This window comes from Triturus cristatus, chromosome 7, assembly GCF_964204655.1.
Source record: "Triturus cristatus chromosome 7, aTriCri1.1, whole genome shotgun sequence".
Lineage (NCBI taxonomy): Eukaryota > Metazoa > Chordata > Amphibia > Caudata > Salamandridae > Triturus > Triturus cristatus.
Window position 1 is genome coordinate 750803734 of NC_140590.1, and position 27326 is coordinate 750831059.

The window sequence follows — 27326 nt, forward strand, 5'->3', positions numbered from 1 at the left end:
AGTGCATTCTTACTTGAATAGGGTCAAGCACCAACCTCGCCACGCCTTCTACAAACTACCGACGATCAGTAAAACAGCCATTCTCAGCCCCGTTTTAAATAGCCCGCATAACGAGGCACAGCTGTGTACAACATCAGCTAGATACTGGATATTACCTAGAGATCTTCAAAGGTCTTATGGTGCTGCCCAAGATGTAGGTGACAAATTTTGTGTTACAGTTAATCAGATGATTGATGTTATGAGCTCTGCCAGTATTGTAAGTTAAATACTAAGATTTGTCTTTCCCGAATTACAGACATTACAGTTTTTGCAGGTGAAAACACCCTTGATTGAATGAGGCAGCCAATTCTCTGTTCTTGGTGTGGTAATGTAGCTGGGACACAATAAGTTTCTTAAATTCCTACCCCTCCTACATGTAACTCTAGCTCTAGAAGTTACTGTCTCTCTAAGACTTGGTACTTCAGTGAGTAGGTGTCAATGTTTCCGCAGGACATTGTACACTCTATAACTGTGATGGTTAAATTGTGTACTGAATGAGACAGGGGCCCTCTTGCCTGTCGGTCGGCCCTTGGATTTCAACATGGAATCCCTGGATATCTTAGAGATCTTTCTTTCGGCCTCTTCTAGTTTGCCTGTGAGATATCTTCGTGCTAGGAATCGTTGTTTCGTCTGCTTGATATTGTCTGCAAAGTTCTTCTCTGTGCTACAATTCCTCCTCATACAAACCCTCTCCCCATACGGAATGTTATTAATTACGTGACAGGGATGTGCACTGCTAAAATGTAGAGCGCTGTTACATGCTGTGCTCTTGTGGTAGGTTGAACTCTGTAAGCAGTTGTTTTGGATGAAAAAGGTGATGTTCAAAAAGTAGATTTTGTTACCACTATCGTCTATGGTGAACCGTACATTGAAGGGGTTCTCATTGAGAAAGGCATGGTATTCCAGTAAGTCTGAGGCAGGCCCATCCCAGAGCATGATTACATCATCGATGTACCTGCCCCAGAATATGATGTGTTCTGTCCACCTTAATGCTCGATGGCCCCAAGCATGCTCCCGCTCAAACCAGCCCATAAAGAGTCCGACATAGGCGGGAGCAAACCTGGAGCCCATCGCTGTGCCCTGTATTTGATGATACCATTGGGCATCATGCAAAAAGAAGATTTTTTTGACAGAATAATATCTGTCATTTCCAAGAGGACTTCATTGTGCTGATAGTGGTCCACAGTTCCTGGTCCCAGGAAGAACTTCAGGTCTTTCACCCCAAATTCGTTCATGATACAAGCATATAGGCTGGCCACATCCATGGTGATTATTGGACCAGGTGAACCCTTCAAATTTATTCAAGATGTCCTTACTATCTTTGATGTATGCTGGTAGTATACACACCAGAGGTTGTAGGAATTGATCTACATACTCCAACAATTTCTCTGGGGGGGAGTTAACCCCTGAGATGATTGGGTGACCTGGGGGGAAGGGCCCCCCTTGTGTATTTTGGGGAGTACATATATACAGGGGAAAGAGGGTTCCCTGACCATCAGATAGTTATACTCCTCATCGCTTAGTAGGCCAATCTCTCGCCACTCCACTAGTCTCATATTTATGTGAGAACTAAGTGTGTTAGTTGGATTCTCTGGAACCTTCCTATAGCAAGTGCTATCTGCCAACTGTCTGTCAATTTCTTTCATGTAACTTTCCCTGTCCATTATCACCACATTCCCCCCCTTGTCTGCTTCTCGAATAACAATAGCGGGGTCAGATCTTAGATCTTTCAAGGCTTTATTTTCTTCCGCTGAGAGGTTAAATTTGACTCTGTTTTGGGGGGTTGGATGTTCTAGAAGTTGTTGAAAACCCTCGGTAACTCTCTTCCTGAAGAGGTCAATATTAGAATGTGCCCCTACTGGAATAAATTTGGAACGCGACTTTAGACCGCCTTTCAATTTGCATGTTCTCTGAGATGTCCAATCCTGCTCTTAACGTATCAACCTCAACTGGTGTTTCATCTTGTAGTGATATCATAAGTTGTGAAACCTCTAGGTAATAAACAGTGTGATTCGGCGGTGTATATTCACCCATACTTGTAGTAGACACAACAGGATTGCAGGTAAAGTGATCTTTCAACTTCAATAGTCTCGTAAATTTAAACAAATCAACAAACATGTCTATGTCATTTCCAAATTGTGTGGGGCAAAAATCCAGGCGTTTACTCAATATCGATACATCAATTTCAGACAGTGAACGGGTTGAGAGGTTAACAATCATAAGTTCCTGTGTTGAATCCCCCACCACCTCCCCTGCTGTGATATCTCCTAAGTTTTCTTGGACCTGATTGACATGGCAATGGTTTCGTTTCGCACGCACTTGTTTATTCCTGTGTTTCTGCCATCACCCCCCTTCTTGTTTTTTGTTTTGATCTTTTCTTGTAGTTTTCACTCCTAATCTGAGTTGTTCCATTTCCACAAAAAAAGTGGACCTATTTTCTGTATCAGATATACTAGGTGTCGTTTCTGTGGCCACCGAACTAGCTACTGAGGATCAGGAGCTGGTGCTGTCAATTGATGCTAATTCTGACGCATCAGTACTTGGTGGACATAGGTGTGGTCTCTCCCCAAGAACTGGGAAAGAAGGTTGACCATTAGGTCAAGGCTAGGTTGTCCAAAAAGTCTCATGGAGGGGGTGACCAAAAAAAGGGGTTACTAATCCCAAGGGAAAGATGTAGGACAGTCTAAAGACAAAAACAAACTGTCTCCTAAAGGCCCCAGACATGTTCAGGAGGGTGGGCCCAGAGACACTTCACAGTCCAAGGGTGGGTGCCAGGGTAAGAACTGGGATCCCAAAAGGCTTGGTGTTGCAATTGGAAAGCTAATGACCACTGAACGGAGGACTGTACCCGTCCCAAAAAGGCTTCATTTAGTGCACCCCCAGTTACCACTGGGGTGATGAGTCTCCAGATGGAATCCTTGGTGTGCCCTGACCAGGCCAAAGAGCACACTAAAGCCACTTTGATCTCAGAGGGTGGGGTGGATGTAGCTGCCCTGGCTGTCTAGCACAGTAATCTGGAAAAATACAGACAGCAGACACATATTAATGGAGTTAGAATGGAAGCACACTAGAAGTTTGTTTCTGATGTATATAACAGCTACAGCGGGTTTCTTGTTGTGCTCCTGCCTTCCCTCTTGGGTGGTGTTTTTGTATGTCAAATTTAAGTGGTTCTGTCCATTTCACCCTCAGCATGATGCAGAAATGAGGTGATGAAACTGACATCTCTGTATAGTGGTGTCATATATAGGATGCTCAATGCCACTTCTGGCTTCCTGACTCACATGTGACATGGTACAGAGCCACCTAATGCTGGTGAAGTAATACTGCTGAATAATTTCCTTGATCCATTCTGGTTCTTGGGACTAAAGTTTACAGAAGGAACTTGCAGGAGCTGTCATATCTTCCAGAAAGAAGGTAAGTAACTTGTTATACTCAGTCTGGTTATAATTTGTTTTTTGTGTTGAGTATTTAAATTGGGTAATTCTTTCTCCAACAAAACATAGCTTGAACAGTTGAAAGAGAAAAAGTTTTTTTTTCTGTATTTTTTCAGGCTGTCATTGTTCACACAACAGAAACTATTCGGCTTCGCTATTTCTTGGACTTACTAGTTGCAAAACAATGGCCTGTGATGTTGGTTGGGAATGCCGGCACTGGAAAGTCAGTCTTAATGGCCGATAAACTCGGTAGTCTCAACACGGATGACTATGCTGTGCAGTCTGTCCCATTTAACTTCTACACTACTTCCGCGATGCTGCAATGTAAGTTCTCTTGTGAGACTAGTTCTTACACCAAATGCAACTAAACTGTTCTTTTGAAACTAGAATCTTGTAAAAGAATCAATTTTACTTACTGTCTCTTTGTTCTCAGCTGTTCTTGAAAAATCTCTGGAGAAGAAGTCGGGCAGGAACTATGGACCACCAGGAGCAAAGAAGCTTATTTATTTTATTGATGATATGAACATGCCTGAGGTAGACAAGTATGGAACAGTGACACCTCATACACTCATGAGGCAGCACATGGACCATGGACACTGGTAAATGACCTAGTTTGGCAGTGGATTGTTTGCATATTAAATATTCTTTGTCAGCCCTTTAAACTGAGATATTTCATTTATCTCAAGCAATTATAGCCAAGTGTTAGGTAACAATAATACATGTCTCGTAGATTATATTTTCTTAAAAATTAAAAAAACTGTGGATTTACTACTTCAACCAGTCTTAATATGTCTAACGTATGGTACATTGTTGGACCTGGCCCTCTCTGCAGGATCACCCTCGAAAGTTTTGCCTTTACCCTCCACTTTTTGGCTGAATTATTTTTTGTTGGCCCTAGTACTCTATGCACTTTATCACTGCTAACCAGTGCTTAAGTGTTTGTGCTTTCTCCCCTAAACATGGTGTAATTTTCTTACACCCAATTGGCATATTTACTTTACTTATAAGTCCCTAGTAAAGTTGTACTACCTGTACCCAGGGCCTGTAAATTAAATGCCACTAGTGGGTCTGCAGCATTAATATTGCCACTCACGTAAGTGCCCTTTAGACATCTCCGGTCTGCCATTGCAACATGTATGTGCAGTTTTAAACTACAGTTTTGACCTGGGAAAAAAACTGTTTCCCAGGTCTAAACCTTCCTTTTTAGGTCTCACCTACGCAGCACGCATGCGCTGCATAGGAGAGACCTTTAGTCATCGGCACAGCTTTGCGTCCAAAAACGTGCACGCGTTCCATTGTCTTCAATGGCAACGCGTGCACATGTGGCGATTCACTTGCGGGAGCGAGCGGCTGGCGCCATATGTTATCAATTATCGTGGCGCCAGCCGCTCGCTCCCACAAGTGAATCACGCAGGCCCCCTCCTCTCTCCCCCTGCTGCCGCATGAGTTTGTGCTTGTTTCTTTTCTTGTTCACAAGTATAGTCAATCGCTGGGTCTTCTGACAGTGTATGGGTTGAAGCTGCTCGAGCACATAGTGGTTGACAGTAGATAACGGTGCTCTGAGCTTATGGGATTGCGCCACCTACCAGTACATTTTATAGGAGGCTTGTATATTTTAGCAGCTGAAGCTCTATTTTGTATATTTAATTCAGTATATACGTTTGAGATTTCAAACATGTCCGAACAAAAATGTGATTTCTTTCATACAATGAAAAGGAGATTACAGCAGACACGTTTCACTCTGCAAATTGTGACACGACTGGTGACATCCGAGGACCACAGGAGATCAAGGCACTACTTCAACTTAAACCGAAGTGACATCCTCTCTACTCTTTCAGCCTGTTTTGAAAGCACAGAGATGTCATGAAGAAACTCTCGGCGCAAAACGTATTGGCAGTAATCTCCTTTTGATTTATAGGAAACAAAAGCTTAGATTTTACAACCACATTGTTGTTTGGACCAGTAACGAATGCCCATAGTGTAGATGCATATAGTGGAATATATATGCAAAAGAATACTTCAGCTCAGGCTCCACAACACATTTATTCAAAAATGTGCATTTAAATGTGACTTTGGCAGCTAAAGAGACCTGTCCTATCAATCACTGACACGGTCTGTCTCTCTGTTAAGGGTTTTCCAACTTGAAGTGGTTGACACACTTTTGAGAGCTATACCTTCTGGCCCCCCCAAAAAAGGGAAAAAAGATTTTTATTGGTTGTTTCCAAATAAAGCAAAACATACAATACTACAATTGAAGAGATATAAGAAGTAGATAAATGAAAATAAATAAAGTATATAGTCATTAAATAAAAAAACATGCATTGAGGAGTCAGTTGGATATGGTAGTATATCGTTTTTCATACATAAGTAGCGCTTGCCTTAGATTTACTAAAGTTATCATCAGTATAACGGTGTCAAAAGGTATGTTTAATTGAACAGTGGGGGATTATCTTAGCTCAGGGATCAGACCACAGTATAAACCATAATGGCTATATAATGCTGAGTTGTACCTGGTTGCAACAAACCTTGGTGCGAGTATTCTATGGGAAGGAGTAGCAAAACTGGGCTGCAGTGTTTCATGGCGGCTTGTGAGTGCTGAAGTAGAGGTCAAGGGTGTCCCACATGTGCCTGATAGGGGGTTTCCAAGGTGAGTTCTGGAGAGCTACGTTGTCAGCCCCTCTCAGGTTGGACACCCAATTAAACCAACATTTAAAGGATGTTAGGCATCAAGGCACGTTATGAAAACCATTCACTTTAATGTATGTAGGAGACAGCATTTCCTATGGTTATCCACAGACCAGTTGAAATCAACATATTCACTTTTTCTACTTGTACCTTGATTTAGAAGTATTTCCTTCCATTGTCGCTAGACCGTGCAGGCTGCTGGCTGACCATGGGCACTTTTGTTTTCTATTTGCCTTCACACTCCAGTTTTTTTGTTCTTTAATGTAATTGAGATATCACTTACACTATTTTGCACGAGATGTGATCTCAAAATGCATTTAGCTTTCTGTGCACTGTCAATGATTGTTGAAGAGTTTGTTAATGATTGGTATTTTGTTGCGCAAATGTGTCATTTGAGGAGGTGTTTCATCTGCCATGCGTTGCATAAAAGAAATGATCAGTAAGTGTGTTACATTATCAGTTGCATTTGCATGTGGTACAATTATTTTATTGTTGGTAAATTGAGACCCTCTTTTTTTTGGTTCTGTTTACAACGAACATCTGACATATTCTCCCTGGTAAGGGGTCATGGGAGGACAATGATGGGAGTCTGTAGGCCAGAGGAAGACTCCGCCAAGTGTGGCTGTAGAAGTTAAGAAGTTTATCCAGTTGAGGACCCAGTTGTCCATGACTGAAGAAATTAGGGAAATGATTTCCCCCTACCCCTCCACCGACCCCCTCCCCTTGGAAAACAAACCCCATCCCAGGATTTCATTAGCTCTGTGTAGAGCTTTGGTTCCTTTGGCAGACTCATCCATCCATTCCCAAACTCCTTGTGCAGGCTTTTAAACTAGGAGTATCAATACTGTCATTGTTAGACATATCTGAAAGAAACACGTTAGTTAGATTCCTCACCTTAGAATATCCCCAGGCGTCAGGCTGGATCCGGAAAGATTTTTGTAGCAATACCCCTTGCGCGTCGCTAGGCGTCGTCTGCGGCTCCGCGTCCGTCGTTGGCGTCGTGCGCCGGAATGACGTCGTCGGAGTACTTAGACGCCGCCCTCGCGCGCTGACGTCAGTTCTTCTTTTTTCCGCGCCAGACAGCGCCGATCCGGGAAGAGCTTACCCCTTAGTCACTTTTTGACTAAACTTTTTGACTCTTTTTGGTCTTCTGTCGACTCGACTCTGGTGCCGGTAGGATGCCTGGGTTTAAAGCCTGTGACTCCTGTCATCGACTGATGTCGGTAATGGACCACCATCGCCGGTGCCTTTACTGCCTGGGGGCTGACCACGACGCTGAGTCGTGCCTCGATTGTCAGGCCTTGACCTCGAAAGCTAGGCGGGAGCGGTCCCGTAAGCTTCTCGAGCTTCGGCACTCGGCTCCGCGCCGTTCACGGTCCCGGTCCAGGAGGAGGTTCAAGGACCGGTCGCGGAGCCGCAGCCACCATCATCGCTCGTCGGGCTCGAAGTCTTCGGGTAAGTCGAAGCAATCAAAGAAGTCCAAGAGGGGACACCGCTCTTCGGACTCCCCTCGCCGGTCGCGCGACTCGGAGCCGCAGGAGCCGCGTCCGTCTCCATACCCGCCGGTCCCTGGGACTGACGTGACTCCGGCGGAGGTCAGTGCCTTCCTCTAGGCCATGAGGAGCCTGGCTCCGCCGTCGACGCCTGCCGGCGCTCCTTCGGGCCCCGCGGGCTCGACTGGGCGACCTCGCGTCCCGGCAGCTCTGGCCCCGTCGACGACTTCGGTCCCGACGCCGCAGGTCCCCGAGGGATCCAGGCCTGGATCTCTGCTGGCGCCAGTCGACCTCACGATGCCTCCTCCGCCGGCGCCGACACCGGTTCCACCTCCGGCGCCGTCCCCGGACAACGCCGTTCCCTGGTTTAGCCCCGGTCCGGGCCAGACGCCGGCACAGCGCCGCTCAACGCCGCACCCGACGCCGATGGATGAGAATTTCCTCCTGTTTATCAGGAATCGGATGACGGGGGCGACTGGGAGGGGTCTGAGGACCCTATGGCCAGACAGGCCCAACTTTCACAGGACTGGGTAGATGAACTGGGGGATGCCAGTGGTCTGGACACCTCCCCGGACGCTGGTTTCATCTCTCCTCCGACTGTGGCCTCGGAGGAAGGTGCAGCTTTCTCAGTGGTGCTGCGCAAGGCGGCCGAAGCCCTTGGGCTCGAGTTGACTGCTGTGGCCATGAGGACTAACATCCTCACAGAGGTGCTTCAACCGTCAGCAAGCTCCACAGAGCCTCTGCTGCAGTTCAATGAGGCCCACATAGACGTTCTGCAGGGCACCTCATCCAAGCCCTCCACAGTTCCTCCTGTGGATCGGAACGTGGCCCGGCGCCACCGCCCTGCTCCGGGCAACCCCAGTTTTCTGTCCCAACACCCCACCCCCGAGAGTCTGGTTATCCAGGCGTCAACTCCCCAATCCTTCTTCCCGTCCGCTCCTCTGGATCGGGAATCCAAGAGGTTGGAACAGTTCGCAAAGAAGCTGTTCTCTTCCCTAAGTTTTGGCCTGCGGTCTTTGAACACCGCTTTGCCTCTTGGACCGTTTCTCCCACTCTCTGTGGGATGCGGTGGAGGACGTGCTGCCCCTGTGCCCGGAGGAGGCCCGGACACGACTCACCCAGGTGCTTGCTGACGGGTGAGATGCAGCACGACATGCCATACGGGGTGGACAGCTGGGTAGGGCGATTTCCACCACGGTGGTGTCCGTCGCCACGCCTGGCTGCGGTACACGTCTTTCTCGGGGGATGTCCAGAGTACCCTCATGGATATGCCCTTTGAGGGCACTCGCCTTTTTGGTGAGAAGGCGGAGAGTGTGCAGGCTCGTTTCAAGGACTCCCGGGCTACGGCCAAGTCCTTAGGTCTCTCGGCCCCGCGGCCGCAAACTTCCGCCTTTCGTCCCTTTCGTGGCCAAGGAAGGGGCGCCTCCTCACGTCCGCCTAGCCACCGGCCGCAGAACCAACCTGTGCGCGGTCGCGGACGTGGATTCTGCCGAGGCGGTACTGGAGGACAACGTGCCGGTCAGTCCACATCCACCCCGGCAGCATCCGCCTCAAAGCCCTCCTAGTCCGAGTTTTCAGGCCCATTCCACGCCAGTGGGCGGCAGAGTTCACCATCACCTGCTCCACTGGCGGTCCATCACATCGGACAGGTGGGTGCTGCAAATCGTCCGAAGGGGCTACTCCGTCCCCTTCGAGACGACCCCTCCAGCCATGCCACCGCAGTACCACCGTATGCCGGGGGATCACTTGAATCTTCTGCGGGAGGAAGTTACGGCCCTCTTGGCCAAAGAGGCCATCGAGCGCGTTCCTGGTCCAGAAGTAGGTCGTGGTTGCTATTCCCACTACTTACTGGTTCCCAAGAAGGGCAAAGGGGGCCTACGCCCTAGCTTGGACCTCAGGAGCGTCAACGCCTTCCTCCGGAAGGAACGGTTCAAGATGCTCACTTTAGCTCAGGTTCTGGCTACCCTCGACCCTGGAGACTGGATGGTAGCGTTGGACTTGCAGGACGCCTATTTTCACATCCCCGTCCTGCCGGCCCACCGGCGTTACCTGCGGTTCACGGTGGGTCAGGAGCACTTTCAGTTCACCGTGCTCCCCTTCGGCCTCACCAGTGCCCCTCGGGTGTTCACGAAAATGATGGCGGTGGTCGTAGCTCATCTGCGCAGATCAGGGGTTCCAGTCTTCCCCTATCTCGACGACTGGCTGTTGAAGGCGGGCTCGCCCCAGCAAGTCTGTGAGAAGTTGGCCTGATATATGATGTCACTAGTTCTAGTGTACACCTTGTATCAGTCCAAACAACCCTTATGGTGATTGGTTGTAAAGTCAACCTTATAGACTAACTATCCTAGTGGTAGCATGGACAAGAGCAGTCTTAGGCTAAACTCTGTATGGCATGTGAAGCCAGCAGTTATACCATTTGCAACCCCTTGAATACCAAATGAAAGGACACCACAACAGATATATTATAAAAATAGAATGTATTTATTCTAGTCAAAACACCCTCAGCACTCTTTATGAGATTCGAGGTTAGTACAACACAGTCTTATTTAAGCATACATAAGTCACACAGGTAAGTAATACAGTTAGGCCCTAGGGGCCACGCAAACCATATACTAAGTAAGTGGTATAAGAACCACTGTCATGAACACAGGATAGGCCTAGGCCTAGGGAATTGCTGGGGCTACACTATCCTATCAGTTGCTAGGCAGTGGGAGGCCTACGGGATTCAGGTGCAGAGTGGAAACACTCACGCGTAATGCGTTAAAGTCGAAAGAAATAGTAGTATTTAGAAATTAAGAGTTTTAGGACACTTCGGAAGGAACTAGGAGTTAGAGACTTGGAAACTAGACACTTGGATAGGCAATACCCTTGTGGGCACCGGAGTACTCAAGTTACCTAGCCCAAGGGCTGCGGGTGCATAGGTGTGAACTTGCGTCGGGTTTCGTCGTCGACTCCTATGGATGCCTGAAGAAAGTTGCTGACAGGCAGTCAGTGAAGAGTGTCCGGTGGATTCCAAGGATGGAATCAAGAAGGAGGATACCTGCAAGCAGAAGGGACAGAGTCTAGGTCACCAGCCAGGAGCCGGGAAGGAACCAGGAAGGAACCAGGCGATGTCGTGAAGATGCAGGTGAAGAGGTGAAGCTTGTCGCAGCAGCCACGGGTACCAGGAGGCGTCGAGGATGACCAGAACCAGGAGGCGAGCTGTCCTACAAAGGCTCTTGCTGTCGGCAGCGTCGATGTCGAGTTAGGACCCAACAAGCCTTGGCAATCGTAACCCATGCAGGATGGAGGACTTGCTTCTGTCGAAGACCAGGAAGGTCTGGGGTGCTTCCCTTTCACAGGGGAGCGGGTGCCAGTCTGGAGGAGCCGGACCAGCAAGGCAAAATTGAAGGTTCGTCGTCACAGAGGTCACTAGCCAACGGGCCAGCAACCGGACAACACGTCGAGCAACTCAGGTGCAGAAGGGCCCCACGCAGAACACGTGAAGTGTGGGGGAGCTGATCTTCTTTGCAGATGGTGCTCGGGATTGGGGCTTCTCAATTCCCCAAGCACAGCCTCGAGAAAGCCTCAGAAGTCACGCTAGTCAGTTACTAGCCACTTTTCCCAAGTCGCCAGTCCCACGTCCCTCGTCGCCCCCACGGGTCTCAGCTTTGCTGTAGATGTGGATCTGGTTCAGCGGTGTCTGGAAGTCACGGCGCTGGTCAGTCTCTGCAGTCGTCCCTCGTAGGATCAGTCGCAAAGCAAGCAGCGGTCGCTGGATTGTGCCTGGTTACCCAGGGTGGTCACTCCTTGGCCACAAGGGAGATTCTTTAGTCTTTTTCCGTAGTAGAATGTCGAAGGTCCAGAGTTTGGATGCAGGTTCAGGATAATCTAAAGTCCTAGGGACTCAGCTCCCACTCTTATACTAATCTGGGGGGCTGGGTTACCTGCTAGGTCCCTCCTATGGGTGGGACCAGGGAGGGGGGTGGTTACACCCCCTTCCCTTTGTCCAGTTTCACGGCGGGACTGGGGCTGGGGTGCCCCAGCACCGGTTTGAACTGGACTATGCATGGGACACCTTGTGTGCCCCAGGCAGTGTCTCGTTTCATTCATCTCTCCCTGCCCCAATACACTAAGGCCTGTCTTGGGTGGTGCTTGCACCTCCCAAGGCAGGAAACCTATTGTCCAAGCCTCCCTCGCTGGAAGGTCTCCCAGCAGCAGGAGGTCAGACTCGTGTCTGTGGCAGCAGCGTCCATTTTGTGACGCTGGGGCTCTGGTTAACTTTAACCGGGTAGTAGGTCTTCAACATGTCTTCTCCCTCTAGAAGGGAGGAATACTATCCTCACCACCAGAAATGGTGTGGGGGTAGTATTCCAAAGTGTTAGACACCTTACACAACATGTTTTGATAAAGTCAAACCATAGTTACCATAACCGCAAGGATTATAAGGCACTTTATGAGTATATGGTAGGCGATATCATAGAACAGATATAAGGACATGGTTCCGAAAGCTGAAGACAGCTCATGCTAGAGCACCGTCTCACATGTTACCAAGCACCCTGCCTTCAGGATTGTTAAGGCCTGCCATAGGAGTGACTGATAGGTTACCCATGTGTCTATATATAAGGTAGGTATAGGAATACTACACCTAAGCAAGGGGTGAGTACACAACCTTGCCCCAGCTGAATGATCAGCCAGTTGTGTCATAATGGAAGGCCAGCCAGGTGTGGCATAATACATGCTGCAGCCCCTGGTAGGCCTAGGGTACACCTATTCCCTGGGTACCTAAGGTACACTGTACAGGGTCCAAAAAGGTGATCCTTACCAATTGGGTTATGCACCTAAAGTGCATAGTGAATTTAGAGAGAGAACAGCTGGGCTGTGGGTCTGATTAGCAGGCCCACAGCCACATCTAAGTCGAAAACCAGTGAAGCAAAAGCAAAAAGTGGGGGTGAACATAGAAAGCAGACCCTACTCTCCTACAAAGTCGTCTCCCACCTCCAGACTACGGCCGACCTCCTGCATTCGCTGGGGTTCTCCATCAATGTGCCGAAGTCGCACCTGAGTCCCTCCCAGAAGCTCCTCTTTATTGGAGCGGTTCTAGATTCGGCGCAGTTCCGGGCCTATCCTCCGGAACAGCGGGTCCGGGATATTCAGGCTCTGATTCCCATCTTTCGGCCTCTATCCTGGGATTCGGTCAGGTTGGTGCTGCGGCTTCTGGGGCTGATGGCGTCCTGCATCCTGTTGGCGCATTATGCCAGACGGCGAATGCGGGCTCTGCAGTGGGACCTGAATTTTCAGTGGGCCCAGCATCGAGGCAACCTGTCCGACCATGTCTTGATCTCGGAGGGCACTGCGAAACAGTTGCAGTGGTGGCTCACGGACCGCGATTGGGTCAGCGGCAGATGCCTCTCCCTACCCCAACCGGAACACTTAGTAATGACGGATGCGTCCCTCCTGGGATGGGGGGGCCATATGGGAGAGGCGGACATCAGAGGACTCTGGTCTCCGGCGGAGACTCAACTCCATATCAACCTTTTGGAGCTGAGAGCGATCCGGCTTGCACTGAAAGCCTTCCTTCCCTCTGTCCAGGGAATTGTCGTGCAGGTGTTCACGGACAACACCACTGCCATGTGGTATTGCAACAAACAAGGCGGGGTGGGGTCGTGGACCCTTTGTCAGGTGGCTCTGCGCCTCTGGACATGGCTGGAACACCAGGGCATCATCCTGGTGGTTCAACATCTGGCGGGCTCTCTGAACGCCAGAGCAGACGAACTCAGCCGCCGGTGCATGATGGATCACGAATGGCGTCTGAACTCGGACGTGGCGCAAGGTCTCTTTCTGCAGCGGGGAGAGCCTTGGTTAGATCTATTCGCCACCGAAGAGAACGCGCAATGTCAGCAGTTCTGTGCGTTGGAATTTCCAAGGCGGCACTCGCTCGGAGACGCTTTTCGTCGCGAGTGGAGTTGCGGTCTGTTGTACGCCTTTCCGCCTATACCACTTCTGCCCAGAGTGCTGAAGAAGATCAGTCGCGACCGGGCCCAAGTCATCTTAGTGGCTCCGGATTGGGCACGAAGGTACTGGTATCCCGAGCTACTCAGTATGTCAATCGATCCTCCGATACGACTGCCTCTTCAGGAGGACCTTCTGTCGCAGCAGCAGGGGACGTTCCTCCACCCGAACCTGTCCAGTCTCCACCTCCATGCGTGGAGATTGAGCGGCGACAGTTGATGCCATTTGACTTGCCTCCTGAAGTCTGTGATGTCATTCTGGCAGCCAGGCGTCCCTCCACAAAGACGGTATACGCCTGCAGGTGGAACAAATTTGTGGCATGGTGCACAGCAAAGGCTGTGGAGCCCCTTTCTGCCCCTCTTTCTGAGGTTCTCCTCTTTCTTCTTTTTTTGGCCCAGCAGGGCTCTGCTCTGGGCACCTTGAAAGGTTATCTTTCTGCAATCTCTGCTTTCTTACGGCTTCCTGATCAGCCTTCTCTTTTCAAATCCCCTGTTGTTTCGCATTTTCTCAAAGGCATTACTCACATGTTCCCTCCTGTCCCCTTCGTAATGCCTCAGTGGGATTTGAATCTTGTCTTGACCTTTCTGATGTGCGCTCCCTTTGAGCCTCTTCACAATTGTCCCATTCATCTTCTGACTGCTTTCCTGGTAGCTATCACCTCGGCTAGACGGGTGAGTGAGCTTCAGGCTCTGTCATCTAAGCCTCCTTTTCTTGCTGTTCATCCGGACAAGTTTGTCCTCCGGACTCGTCCTTCCTTTCTTCCAAAAGTGGTGACCCCCTTTCACATCGGGCAATCTGTCACATTGCCCACCTTCTTTCCGCCTCCGCATCCTTCGAAAGAGGAAGAGAGGCTCCACCGTCTGGACCCCAAACGAGCGCTGTCCTTTTATTTGAACCACACCAAACAGTTCCGGGTGGACGACCAACTTTTTGTTGGATACGTAGGTGCTAAGAAGGGGAGGGCTGTACACAAGCGGACCATCTCACGGTTGGTCGTATTGTGTATAAAGGTTTGTTACTCCTTGGCAAAAAAGGACCCTCCTGTTGGGCTGAGAGCCCATTCCACCCGGGCCACAGCGGCGACTACTGCCCTGGGACGGGGAGTTCCCTTGCAGGACATCTGTCAGGCGGCGACGTGGGCCTCACTGCACACGTTTGCCAAGCACTATTGCCTGGACAGCCAAGTCCGAAGAGATGGCTTCTTTGGCTGTTCTGTTCTCCAGGACTTTCTGGTGTGATCTTGGTTCGCAGACTCACCACCGGGGTTGGTATTGCTGGGGTATCTATTCTAAGGTGAGGAATCTAACTAACGTGTGTCTTTCAGATGAACAAGTTACTTACCTTCGGTAACGATGTATCTGTAAGAAACATTAGTTAGTTAGATTCCTCACCGACCCAACCATCCTCCCCGTTCTACGAACCGACATCTATGGTTAAGGCCATCCTGTTCAGGGCCCTAGACTTTTTGGCACCAGTGTCGGACTCTTGCATGGCTCTGCGTTCCTGGGGCGAAAAGCTATGTACAAGAACTGACGTCAGCGCGTGAGGGCGGCGTCTAAGTATTCCGACGACGTCATTCCGGCGCACGACGCCAACGACGGACGCGGAGCCGCAGACGACGCCTAGCGACGCGCAAGGGGTATTGCTACAAAAATCTTTCCGGATCCAGCCTGACCCCTGGGTATATTCTAAGGTGAGGAATCTAACTAACTAATGTTTCTTACAAATACATCGTTACCGAAGGTAAGTAACTTGTCCGTCAGGGATTGTAGCCTTCATAACACCATATGGTAGTAAACTAAAACACATTCATGGGATAGTTTCCTAGATGTATTGCTTGGAAGTAAGGCCATGCTCTTGAGGTTCAGGCCACCATGTTCAATGGTTCATTATGTAGGTTTGTGAGGAACAGATGAGAAAGCATTAGGTATGTGGATTTTCAAACATCTACAATTCGACTAAGGATTGTGTACACAAATAACATCAGTTGGTGATCATTAAATCTGGTAAGAGCTGCTGCTTTTCTGCTACTAGTGCTACATGGTAATGATTCTGAACAGGTTTTGCTACAGTCTGCTGGGACTTACTGCTGTACATGCCACCTGTCATTGACTGCAAGCAGTTATTGATGGCACTTGCTGCTGGTGCCTCTTGTCATCAATTGTATACGTGTCTTGCCACTTTCGAACTGTTATGGATTGTAAACAAGTATTGATACCTGCTACTGGTGCCACCCATCGTGGAATGCAGACAGGTCTGGTTACCTCCCACTTGTAAACCGCGGCTGTTCTGTTTGCGGTGTTTTTTTGTTGTTGTTTTACAGCGTGCGCGAATTTGTAATACAGACACTGCAATCTTTTGTATAAATCATTCTGTTCCCCGTCTTTTCTCCTGCTTTATCCGTGCTTAATTATTTTTATAAAATAGGCTGTTTTCATGGTTTGGACATATGTAAAAAGGAATGTCTGTCTTGATAGCAACTTCGAGAAACATGGGTCTGAGCAGGAAATTAGTGCCAATATCGGCCACACTCACCAGCCCTCACGCAGCAACGTACAGGTAGCAAAAATAAGCAGACAAGACAACTTTTTGGTGGAGAAAATTGCTGAAGGTTTATTAGCATACGAAATATGCCAACATGGTGGGTTATCTTACAGGCTATCTAAAGGCAAGCCACCCCTGGCGGCCTACCGCCTGATGGGCCAACTTGCATCGTGGCCTTAGCCAATCGGTGCTTAGCGGTTGTGCTGAGGGGACAGCCCCTCTGCCAGTGCATTTTCTGTCACCAGGTCTCTGGCCAAAAAGCTAAGCACTGAGGGAGCACTGGATCCTGGAATAATGGACCAGATGGCTCCTAAGAGAAAAGGAGTAGGAAGGGTAAAGATGTATCCCCCTCCCAAACTCCCAGTGAACATCAGTCCCCTGAGGGAGATGATCCCAGTCCAGGTGAAGGAACTGTCCCAGAGGAACTTGGGCCTGACCAGGCAGGTAAACCATTGGTCCACCCTTGACCCTGCCTGTGTGTCTGCCGCTGCTGAGATAGGTTTGTTCTTATTCTATTGCCTGTACTGCTTTTCATCTTGTTGTGCCCGTAACTGCTGTTCTCTGTCCTCCCCCGCTGCCTGCACTTGCTCTGTGCCCGTTTTTTGCCTTTGTTCCCCTCGCTGCCCCGTGTCCCTCTGCCCGTTTTTTGCCTCTGTTCCCCTCGCTGCCCTGTGTCTCTCTGCCCGGTTTTGCCTCTGTTCCCCTCGCTGCCCCGGGTCTCTCTGCTCTTTTTAGGTTCTGTTCCCTCGTTGCCCCGGTAACCCTGTGCCCGTTTTGCCTTCTGTTCCATTCGCTGCCCCCGTATTTTTGTAACCTTCCTTGCCTTCTGTAACACTCGTTGCCCCCTTACTTGTGCCTTTTGCCTTCTGTGCCCTTCGTCATCCGCTTCTGCTCCCGCCGCTGCGTCACCTGCGGCCCGCCCCCCTGACTGCCCATTCGCTTCCCCCACCTCCCACCTCCCAGCTGCTCCTCCTTCCCTCCTCCCCATATATGCCGGCCGCTGTGCGGTGAGGAGAACGACCCTTGGCCCTACCTGGTAGGTTGCTCCCCCGCCGCACAGCACCGCCTGTGTGTCTGCCGCTGCTGAGATAGGTTGGTTTCTTATTGTATTGCCTGTACTGCTTTTCGTCTTGTTGTGCCCGTAACTGCTGTTCTCTGTCCTCCCCCGCTGCCTGCACTTGCTCTGTGCCCGTTGTTTTCCCTCTGTTCCCCTCACTGTCCCCGTGTCCCTCTGCCCGTGTTTTGCCTCTGTTCCCCTCGCTGCCCCGTGTCCCTCTGCCTGTTTTTTGCCTCTGTTCCCCTCGCTGCCCTGTGTCTCTCTGCCCAGTTTTACCTCTGTTCCACTCGCTGCCCCGTGTCTCTCTGCCCTTTTTGCGTGCTGTTCCCTCGTTGCCCCGGTAACCCTGTGCCCGTTGTGCCCGTTTTGCCTTCTGTTCCATTCGCTGCCTCCGTATTTTTGTAACCTTCCTTGTCTTCTGTAACACTCGTTGCCCCCTTACTTGTGCCTTTTGCCTTCTGTGCCCTTCGTCGTCCTGCTCCGCTCCCGCCGCTGCGTCCCCTGTGGCCCGCCCCCCTGACTGCCCATTCATTGCCCCCACCTCCCACCTCCCAGCTGCTCCTCCCTCCCACCTCCCCATATATGCCGGCCGCTGCGCGGTGAGGAGAGCGACCCTTGACCCTACCTGGTAGGTCGCTCCCCTGCTGCACAGCACCGCCTGTGTGTCTGCCTCTGCTGAGATAGGTTGATTTCTTATTGTATTGCCTGTACTGCTTTTTGTCTCGTTGTGCCCGTAACTGCTGTTCTCTGTCCTCCCCCGCTGCCTGCACTTGCTCTGTGCCCGTTGTTTTCCCTCTGTTTCCCTCGCTGTCCCCGTGTCCCTCTGCCCGTTATTTGCCTCTGTTCCCCTCGCTGCCCCGTGTCCCTCTGCCTGTTTTTTGCCTCTGTTCCCCTCGCTGCCCTGTGTCTCTCTAACCAGTTTTGCCTCTGTTCCACTCGCTGCCCTGTGTCTCTCTGCCCTTTTTGCGTTCTGTTTCCTCGTTGCCCTGGTAACCCTGTGCCCGTTGTGCCCGTTTTGCCTTCTGCTCCATTCGCTGCCCCCGTATTTTTGTAACCTTCCTTGCCTTCTGTAACACTCGTTGCCTTCTTACTTGTGCCTTTTGCCTTCTGTGCCCTTCGTCGTCCCGCTCCACTCCCGCCGCTGCGTCCCCTGCTGCCCGCCCCTCTGACTGCCCATTCGCTGCCCCCACCTCCCACCTCCCAACTGCTCCTCCCTCCCACCTCCCCATATATGCCGCCCGCTACGCGGTGAGGAGAGCGATCCGTGACCCTACCTGGTAGGTCGCTTCCCCGCCGCACAGCACCGCCTGTGTGTCTGCCGCTGCTGAGATAGGTTGGTTTCTTATTGTATTGCCTGTACTGCTTTTCGTCTTGTTGTGCCCGTAACTGCTGTTCTCTTTCCTCCCCCGCTGCCTGCACTGGCTCTGTGGCCGTTGTTTTCCCTCTGTTCCCCTCGCTGTCCCTGTGTCCCGCTGCCTGTTTTTTGCCTCTGTTCCCCTCGCTGCCCCGTGTCCCTCTGCCCGTTTTTTGCCTCTGTTCCCCCGCTGCCCCGTGTCTCTCTGCCCTTTTTGCGTTCTGTTCCCTCGTTGCCCCAGTAACCCTGTGCCCGCTGTGCCCATTTTGCCTTCTGTTCCATTCGCTGCCCCCATATTTTTGTAACCTTCCTTGCCTTCTGTAACACTCGATGCCCCCTCACTTGTGCCTTTTGCCTTCTGTGCCCTTTGTTATCCTGCTCTGCTCCAGCCGCTGCGTCCCCTGCGGCCCCGCCCCCCTGACTGCCCATTCGCTGCCCCCACATCCCAGCTGCTCCTCCCTCCCACATCCCGATATATGCCAGCCGCTGCGCGGCCACTCGCAGCGGGCGCGCCTCTGGCACGCCTAAGGCAAACCTGTCTGCGCTCGTCCGCGCCTGGACAGCGCCCAGTGCCAGAACCCCTGGTCGCCGCACCCGCCACAAGGAATGCCGCCACTACGATGCCAGCACTCTGCATGCTCTCAACCCCGGATGGACCCACACCTGCTTCAAGGCTGCCCCGAAACGCGCACACGGTCCCTTCACCTGCCGGAACTGCAGCTACACCAGCCTCAGAACCGACGAACCACCCGCCAAAAAAGACCTCAACCACCTCCGATGCATACTAATGAACACCCGCTCCTCACGCAAACACGCTGTCGAGCTCTGGGACCTGCTCGACACAACATCCCCAGACGTCGCCTTCCTGACAGAGACGTGGATGAACGACTCCTCCACACCCGACATCTACATAGCCATCCCTGATGGCTACAAAATCACCGGCAGAGACCGCACCAACGGAGTCGGAGGAGGAATCACCATCTTACACAAGAACAGCATCAGGGTCTCGACTAGCACCGACGACACCCCCTCAGCACAGCCGAACACATGCATTTCCAGATCCACACAGACCCTAACTCCACCCTCAGAGGCACCCTCATCTACCGACCCCCCGGACCCCGCCCCTAGTTCAGCGACTCCATCGCCGACTTCATCAGCACGCATGCCCTGACCTTCACCGACTACATCCTCCTCGGAGACCTGAACTTTCACCTTGAGAACAACAACGAAAACCACACCACAACCCTGATCGATAACCTCACCAACCTCGGACTGAGGCAACTCGTCACCACGCCCACCCACTCCGCCGGCCACACGCTTGACCCCGTCCTCTCCTCAAGCCCGCACGTCTCCTTCAACCACACCACGAACTCCTCTGGACCGACCACCGCTGCATCCACTTCACCTTCCAGAAACCCACCACACACCACCGCACCCAACAGATCCCCCGCCGCTGCTGGAGCAAAATCACCGAAGATCAACTTCATGCAAACCTTGCTCTCAGCCCACCCACCGTACCCTCCAACACCGACGACGCTGCCCACAGCCTCAGACGCTGGATCGAGGACTGCGCCAACACCCTCGCCCCGCTGAAGAAACAATCCTACAGAGACACCAGCAAGAGGGCCAGTTGGTTCACCCCAGATCTCCTAGCCTCCAAGCAAGCTTGCCGGAAGCTAGAGAAGAAACGGCACAATGAACAGACCCCGACAGCCTCACAGCACACAAGGATGCCATCCGCAACCACCATCACCTCATCAAGGCTGCCAAGAGGACATCCTTCAAAGACGCCTCGACAACAACGCACACAACCGCAAGGAGCTCTTCAACATCATGAAGGAACTCTCCAACCCCAGCTCCAACACCAACGACATCCCGCCGTCGCAAGCCCTGTGTGACTCCCTCCCCACTTTCTTCCACCGCAAGATAGCAGACATCCACGACAGCTTCAACACCCAGACAGCCCCAACAGACAGCAACACAACAGACTCTCCTCACATCATCGTCTACGACCCCCTGCTAGCCTGGGCCAGCGTGAGCACCGATGACACCATCAAGACCATGAGCACAATCCACTCCGGCTCTCCGTCAGACCCATTCCCGCACCACGTCTTCAACAAAGCAAGCAGCTCCATCGCACTCCACCTGCGCAACGTCATCAATCTCTCCCTCGACACCGCAACCTTCCCAGAGAGCTGGAAACACACCAAGATCAATGCTCTACTCAAAAAACCCAAGGCAGACCCAAGAGACCTCAAGAACTTCCGGCCCATCTCTCTGCTCCCGTTCCCGGCTAAGGTCATCGAGAAGAAGGTCAACAGACAGCTAACCCGATACCTCGAAGAACACAGAATCCTGGACCCTTCCCAGTCAGGGTTCCACAGCAACCACAGCACCGAGACCACCCTCATCGCTGCCACCGACGACATCAGGACCCTGCTGGACAACGGTGAGACCGCAGCACTCATCCTCCTAGAGCTCTCTGCGGCCTTCGACACCGTCTGCCACCGCACAGTACGCGCACGTCTCCACGCCGCAGGGATACGAGACAAGGCTCTGGAATGGACCACATCCTTCCTCTCAGGCAGAACCCAGAGCGTCCGCCTCCCCCCATTCCGATCCGAAGCCACCGAGATCATCTGCGGCGTACCCCAGGGCTCCTCCCTCAGCCCAACACTGTTTAACATCTACATGACTAGGGGTGGGCGTAGTTCGCGAAGTAGCACTTCGCGAAGCTACGCAAAGTGAAGTTCGCACTACGCGAGCTACGCGTAGCACTTCGCGTACTGCGTAGTAACATGTTCGCACTGTGCAAGATGTTGTTTTCAATGATTGCACAGTGCGGACAAGCAACCGGCACTGTGCAATCATTGAAAATGGCATCTTGCACAGTGCGAGCTGTAGTTTTTTGCTGCTCGAGTAGATTTTTACTCGAGCAGCAGCTTTCTCAACGCGAACTGGTAGTTTCTCATCGCGAGCGGTCGCGAGCATACGCGACCCCTCGCAATGAGAAACCTGACCTCCTCGCGTTGGGAATCTCGCCGGGAGGTTTATTTTCCATGCTCGCGATCGCCAACTTGATGTTGCTGATCGCGAACAAGGAAAAAGTCTCGCCGGGATGTCATTTTGCTTGCTCGCGGTCGCCAACTTGACGTTGAGGACCGCGAGCAAGCAAAAAATGACCGCAGCACTACGCAACACTACGCTACGCGTGTTCGCACTGTGCTACGTGCAGTTCGCGTAGTGCGAAGTAGCGTGAACTTCGCAAACTACACGAGCGTAGCGTAGTGCTTCGCCCAGGCTTATACATGACCCTGCTTGCACACGTCGCCTGACAGCACGACCTTCCTACGCCGACGACACTCAACTGATCCTCTCCCTCACCAAGGACCCCATCACCGCTAAAGCCAACCTCCACGAAGGAATGAAGGCCGCCGCCGACTGGATGAAGGCCAGCCGCCTGAAGCTGAACTCGGACAAGACGTAGGTCCTCATCCTCGGCTCCAACCCTTCAGCCTGGGATGACTCCTGGTGGCCGACGGCACTGGGGACAGCCCCGACACCCACAGACCACGCATGCAACCTGGGAATCATCCTAGACTCAACGCTCTCAATGACCAAGCAAGTTAACGCCGTCTCCTCCTCCTGCTTCAACACCCTCCGCATGCTCTGCAAAATTTACAAATGGATCCCAACAGACACAAGAAAGACAGTCACCCAGGCCCTCGTCAGCAGCAGATTCGACTACAGAAACGCCCTCTACGCGAGAGCCCCGACCAAGCTCATCAAACAACTACAACGTATCCAAAACGCCTCGGCATGACTGATCCTCGACATACCACGCCACAGCCACATCACCCCCCACCTGAGAAACCTGCACTGGCTCCCCGTCAACAAGAGGATATCATTCAAGCTCCTCATCCATGCACACAAGGCACTCTACAAGACCGGCCCTGCCTACCTCAACAGTCGTCTCTCCTTCTACATCCCCAACCGCCAGCTATGCTCCGCAGACCTCTCACTAGCCACCGTTCCACGCATCCGAAGAACTACCACTGGCAGGAGATCCTTCTCCCACCTCGCTGCCAAAACATGGAACACCTTCCCACTGAGCCTACGACAGACCCAAGGCCTGCTGACCTTCAGAAGAACACTCAAAACCTGGCTGCTCGATCAGTAACTGCCCCCCCCCAGCGCCTTGAGACCCTCGCAGGTATGTAGTGCGCTTTACAAATGATTGTTTGATTGATTGATTGATAACTCACGCCCCCCCCCCTACGAGGGGCGGAGCGTTCAAGCAACCCCCGGTTGTACTGGTTTCCAACCGCCCGTAGGATTGATGGGGCGCCGTCGCACCCCAGGGTCCACCGCACAGACTTCCTGGGGATATTCGGCCTCAGCACCCTTTGTGCTCCTGAAGAGGGTATCCCTGAGTACCTTTCCGCCTTTGGATCGCCATGTAACTCCGCCTGCAACACAAATAAAAATATTAGAACATCCTTCACCCCCCACCTTGATTACGCCGGGTAAGCGGTAGGGAGTGAATCGGCGTCAGGGCGAGGGGACAAAGAGGCTGCCAGGTGGACGGGGGAGGAATTTATACCTCTCCCCGAACCCCACCCCGGCCGGAAGTGATGAGCGGGACCCCAAAGGGGTCTCTGGACACTAGGCTGCCCAGTGTGCCATCTTGTGGCACTAAAGGGGCCGCCCTCTAATGAGGGTCCCCTGCGGTGACTTTGTCGGTTAGCCCGCATAGTGCCACTATCGGCCACACTCACCAGCCCTCCCGCAGCAACGTACAGGTAGCAAAAATAAGCAGACAAGACAACTTTTTGGTGGAGAAAATTGCTGCAGGTTTATTAGCATACCAAATATGCCAACATGATGGGTTATCTTACAGGCGATCCAAAGGCAAGCCGCCCCTCGCGGCCTACCACCTGATGGGCCAACTTGCATCATGGCCTTAGCCAATCGGTGCTTAGCTGTTGTGGTGAGGAGATAGCCCCTCCCACTTCCGGTGAACCATTGGTCCACCATATAACTCACGCCCCCCCTACGAGGGGAGGCGCGTTCAAGCGACCCCCGGTTGTACAGGTTTCCAACTGCCTGTAGGACAGATGAGGCGCCGTCGCACCCCAGGGTCCACTGCACAGACTTCCTGGGGATATTCGGCCTCAGCACCCTTTGTGCTCCTGAAGAGGGTATCCCTGAGTACCTTTCCGCCTCTGGATCGCCATGTAACTCCGCCACAGCCCTGGGTGTGGCGACCGTCGCAGCCAGGGCCCCCCACCAAGGCCGGCGCTCCTACTTACATCCCGCTATTTCCAGGGCCTCCCCTAGGTCCAGGAGGAACAAGTCCATGCCTATTCTGGAGAGATGTATCCCATCGTCCTCGAAACACCCTGTGGATTTAGCATGAAGTAAACCATGTCTTATGAATCCAAACCCCATTTGTTCGGTGAAATTACGCATCGCACAATTGACTCTCCTGCGTGCAGACTCCATTGCTTCCCCTGATCGGGCTCCCTACCACAGGAGCCGTGGAGTGATCTCTGACTACCACAGTTCACATGTCCCTAACTGATTGCTTAATTTGCAAATTGTGGCTTTCATGTTTTGAAGCAATGTCCTTTTGCCCAGGGCAATCAGGTCGTTACCCCCCAGGTGTATAACTAGCACGTTGGGGGGACTGGTAACTCCCCCCAGTCTCTGCTATAGTTTGTCCAACAACAACCCATTCCATCGCATGTCCGGGTACCCCAGCCAAGTTATCTCGGTGTTGGAAAAGCCATGCCTCCACTTCCTGCTTTCAGCCCACTGTGCCAATCTGCTGACGCCAGAGTGGCCAATCACCCAGACCTTTGTTACTGGTAAATAAAGAAATGTGATGTTGCAAAACATTTATTAACAACACAGCACGCAAAATAAAACAGTAAAATTACACTCCACAACACACTGCCGCCAGTACCCGGAAAACCGGTTCCTGTGAGCAAAACAAATTACGTGGCTCATGGCCATACAAAATTGTAAACAGAAAATTAACTTCACACCACACATCCGTCAGTTGCCAGGACCCGGCTGCTGAAAGGCCAATAAACTTTGTCGGCTCATGGCCGTATGTATCTCTTGAAACAGTTGGATTGCCACCGCCCCACCTGTTTGATACCCTCTGCTAGCAAGCCTTCCTTAAACGTTAAAGTTAGCAGGATCCGAGTTCCCAGTCAGACTATTCAGAAAAACAAAATGACAACAGCAAAAAGTGTCGGTAACCATGACAGCAGATTCTACTTTCCTACACAACTGCTCTTTCTTGAGCATGAGCTTTGCTCTTCCAAGTTTATGTAGGTGGTAATCCCTAACTAAGGAGTCTTCCCTCTTGCTAGAGATGGAGGTTGAACCAAATGAGGAGGACCTGGACTCTTTGTACCCTCCAAGGGGGAATAAAGGGGGAACTACTGCTAGCACCTTCCTCTGAACCATCAGTAGTAATCCCTGGGGGACTGGAGCTCTCCAGTGAGGAGTATTCAGCCTCCTCCTGGACTTGCTCAGAAGCAAAGTGCTTGACACCTCTGACTCTGTGTCTGGAGCATCACCACCCATTTGTAAGTTATCCTTCCCATCTGACCTATCAGGAATTTGGAGGTCATCCTGCAGGAGCATCTCTAAGAGATGATCATTATCTAAAAGACACACGTTAGTTACATTCCTCACCTTAGTATATTCCCAGGCGTCAGGCTGGATCCGGAAAGATTTTTCGTCAGCAATATCCTTGCGCTTCGCTAGGCGTCGTCTGCTGCTCCGAGTCCGTCGTCGAAGTCGTGATTCGACGGGATGACGTCGTTGGAGTACTTAGACGCCGCCCTCGCGCGCTGACGTCAGTTCTTCTCTTTTCAGCGCCAGTAAGCGCCGATCCGGGAAGAGCATACCCTTTTAGTCACTTTTTGACGAAACTTTTTGAACTTTTTTGGTTCCATTTCCAGTTGACCTCGACTCTGGTGCCAGTAGGGATACCTGGATTCAAACCTTGTGACGCCTGTCACCGACTGATGTCGGTCACGGATCACCACCGCCGGTGTCTCTATTGCTTTGGGGCCGACCATGATGCCGAGTCGTGCCTCGACTGCCGGGCCTTGACCTCGAAGGCTGGGCGGGAGCGGTCCCGCAAGCTGCTCGAGATCCGACAGTCGGCTCCGTGCCGCTCACAGTCCCGGTCGAGGAGGAGGTCGAGGGACCGGTCGTGGAGCCGCAGCCATCACCGCTCGTCGGGGTCGAAGTCCTCGCATTCAGGTAAGTCGAGGCACAGTAAGAAGAAGTCGAAGAGGTGACATCGCTCTTCTGACTCCCCTCGCCGGTCGCGCGACTCGGCTGAGGGTTCGGTGGCACCAACAACGCGGCTCAGTCGCAGCCACAGGAGTCCCGTCCGAACCCATACCCTCCGGTCCCTGGGTCTGACGCGACTCCGGCGGAGATCAGAGACTTTTCTGTCAGCGCACCCCACCCCGAGAGCCTGGTTATCCAGGCCTCTACCTCCCAGACTCCTTCCCGTCCGCTCCCCCGGATCGGGAATCCAAAAGGTTGGAACAGTTTGGGGAAAAGCTGTTCTCCTCCCTTAGTTTGAGGTTGCGGTCTATCAACACCGCGTGCCTTTTGGACCGTTACTCCCACTCTCTGTGGGATACGGTGGAGGACGTGCTGTCCCAGTGTCCGGAGGAGGCCCGGACACGGCTCGCCCAGGCTCTTGCCGAGGGGCAGAATGCGGCACGATATTCAGTCCGATGTGGACTGGACACAACGGACTCGCTAGGCAGGGCAATTGCGACCACAGTGGTGATTCGTCGCCACGCCTGGCTGAGGTCCACGAATTTCTCCGGGGATGTCCAGAGCACTCTCATGGACATGCCCTTCGATGGCCATTGCCTTTTTGGCGACAAAGCGGATAGTGCGCTGGAGCGCTTTAAGGACTCCAGGGCTACGGCCAAGTCCTTGGGCCTCTCGGCCCGTGCCCGCAAACTTCTGCTTTTTGCCCCTTTCGTGGCCAAGGAAGGGCCGCCCCTCACGTCCGTCTAGCCACAGGCCGCAGACCCAGTCTCGACGCGGTCGCGGACGTGGATTCCGCAGAGGCGGAGCAGGGGGACAAAGAGACGATCCGTCCACATCTACTCCAGCAGCATCCGCCTCAAAGCCCTCCTAGTCTGAGCTTTCAGGCCCATTCCACGCCAGTGGGAGGCAGAGTTCGCCATCACCTGCCCGACTGGCTTACCATCACATCGGACAGGTGGGTGCTGCAAATCGTCCGAATGGGCTACTCCCTCCCCTTCGAGGCGACCCCTCCAGCCATGCCTCCGGAGTACCACCGCATGTCGGGGGATCACCAGAAACTTCTGCGGGAGGAAGTTACGGACCTCTTGGCCAAGGGGGCCATCGAGCACGTTCCTGGCTCAGACGTAGGTCGGGGTTGTTACTCCCACTACTTTCTGATTCCCAAGAAGGGGAAAGGGGGCCTACGCCCTATCTTGGACCTCAGGAGCATCAACGCCTTCCTCCGAAAGGAGAAGTTCAAGATGCTCACCTTAGCTCAGGTTCTGGCTTCCCTAGACCCTGGAGACTGGATGGTAGCGTTGGACTTGCAGGACGCTTATTTCCACATCCCCGTCCTGCCGGCCCACCGGCGTTACCTGCGGTTCACGGTAGGCCATGAGCACTTTCAGTTTACCGTGCTCCCCTTCGGC

The 27326-nt window shown here is 52.3% G+C and overlaps 1 protein-coding gene across 2 annotated transcripts in view; it reads left to right on the plus strand.

Moving 5' to 3' along the window:
* Nucleotides 1-27326, plus strand: part of DNAH17 (dynein axonemal heavy chain 17) — a 14992541-nt gene that overhangs the window by 8176989 nt on the left and 6788226 nt on the right. For both annotated transcript variants that reach the window (XM_085617470.1, XM_085617471.1), the window contains 2 exons: nt 3590-3797; nt 3907-4072. In XM_085617470.1, coding sequence (XP_085473596.1) covers nt 3590-3797; nt 3907-4072 — 374 coding nt within the window. The remainder of the gene's footprint in view (nt 1-3589; nt 3798-3906; nt 4073-27326) is intronic.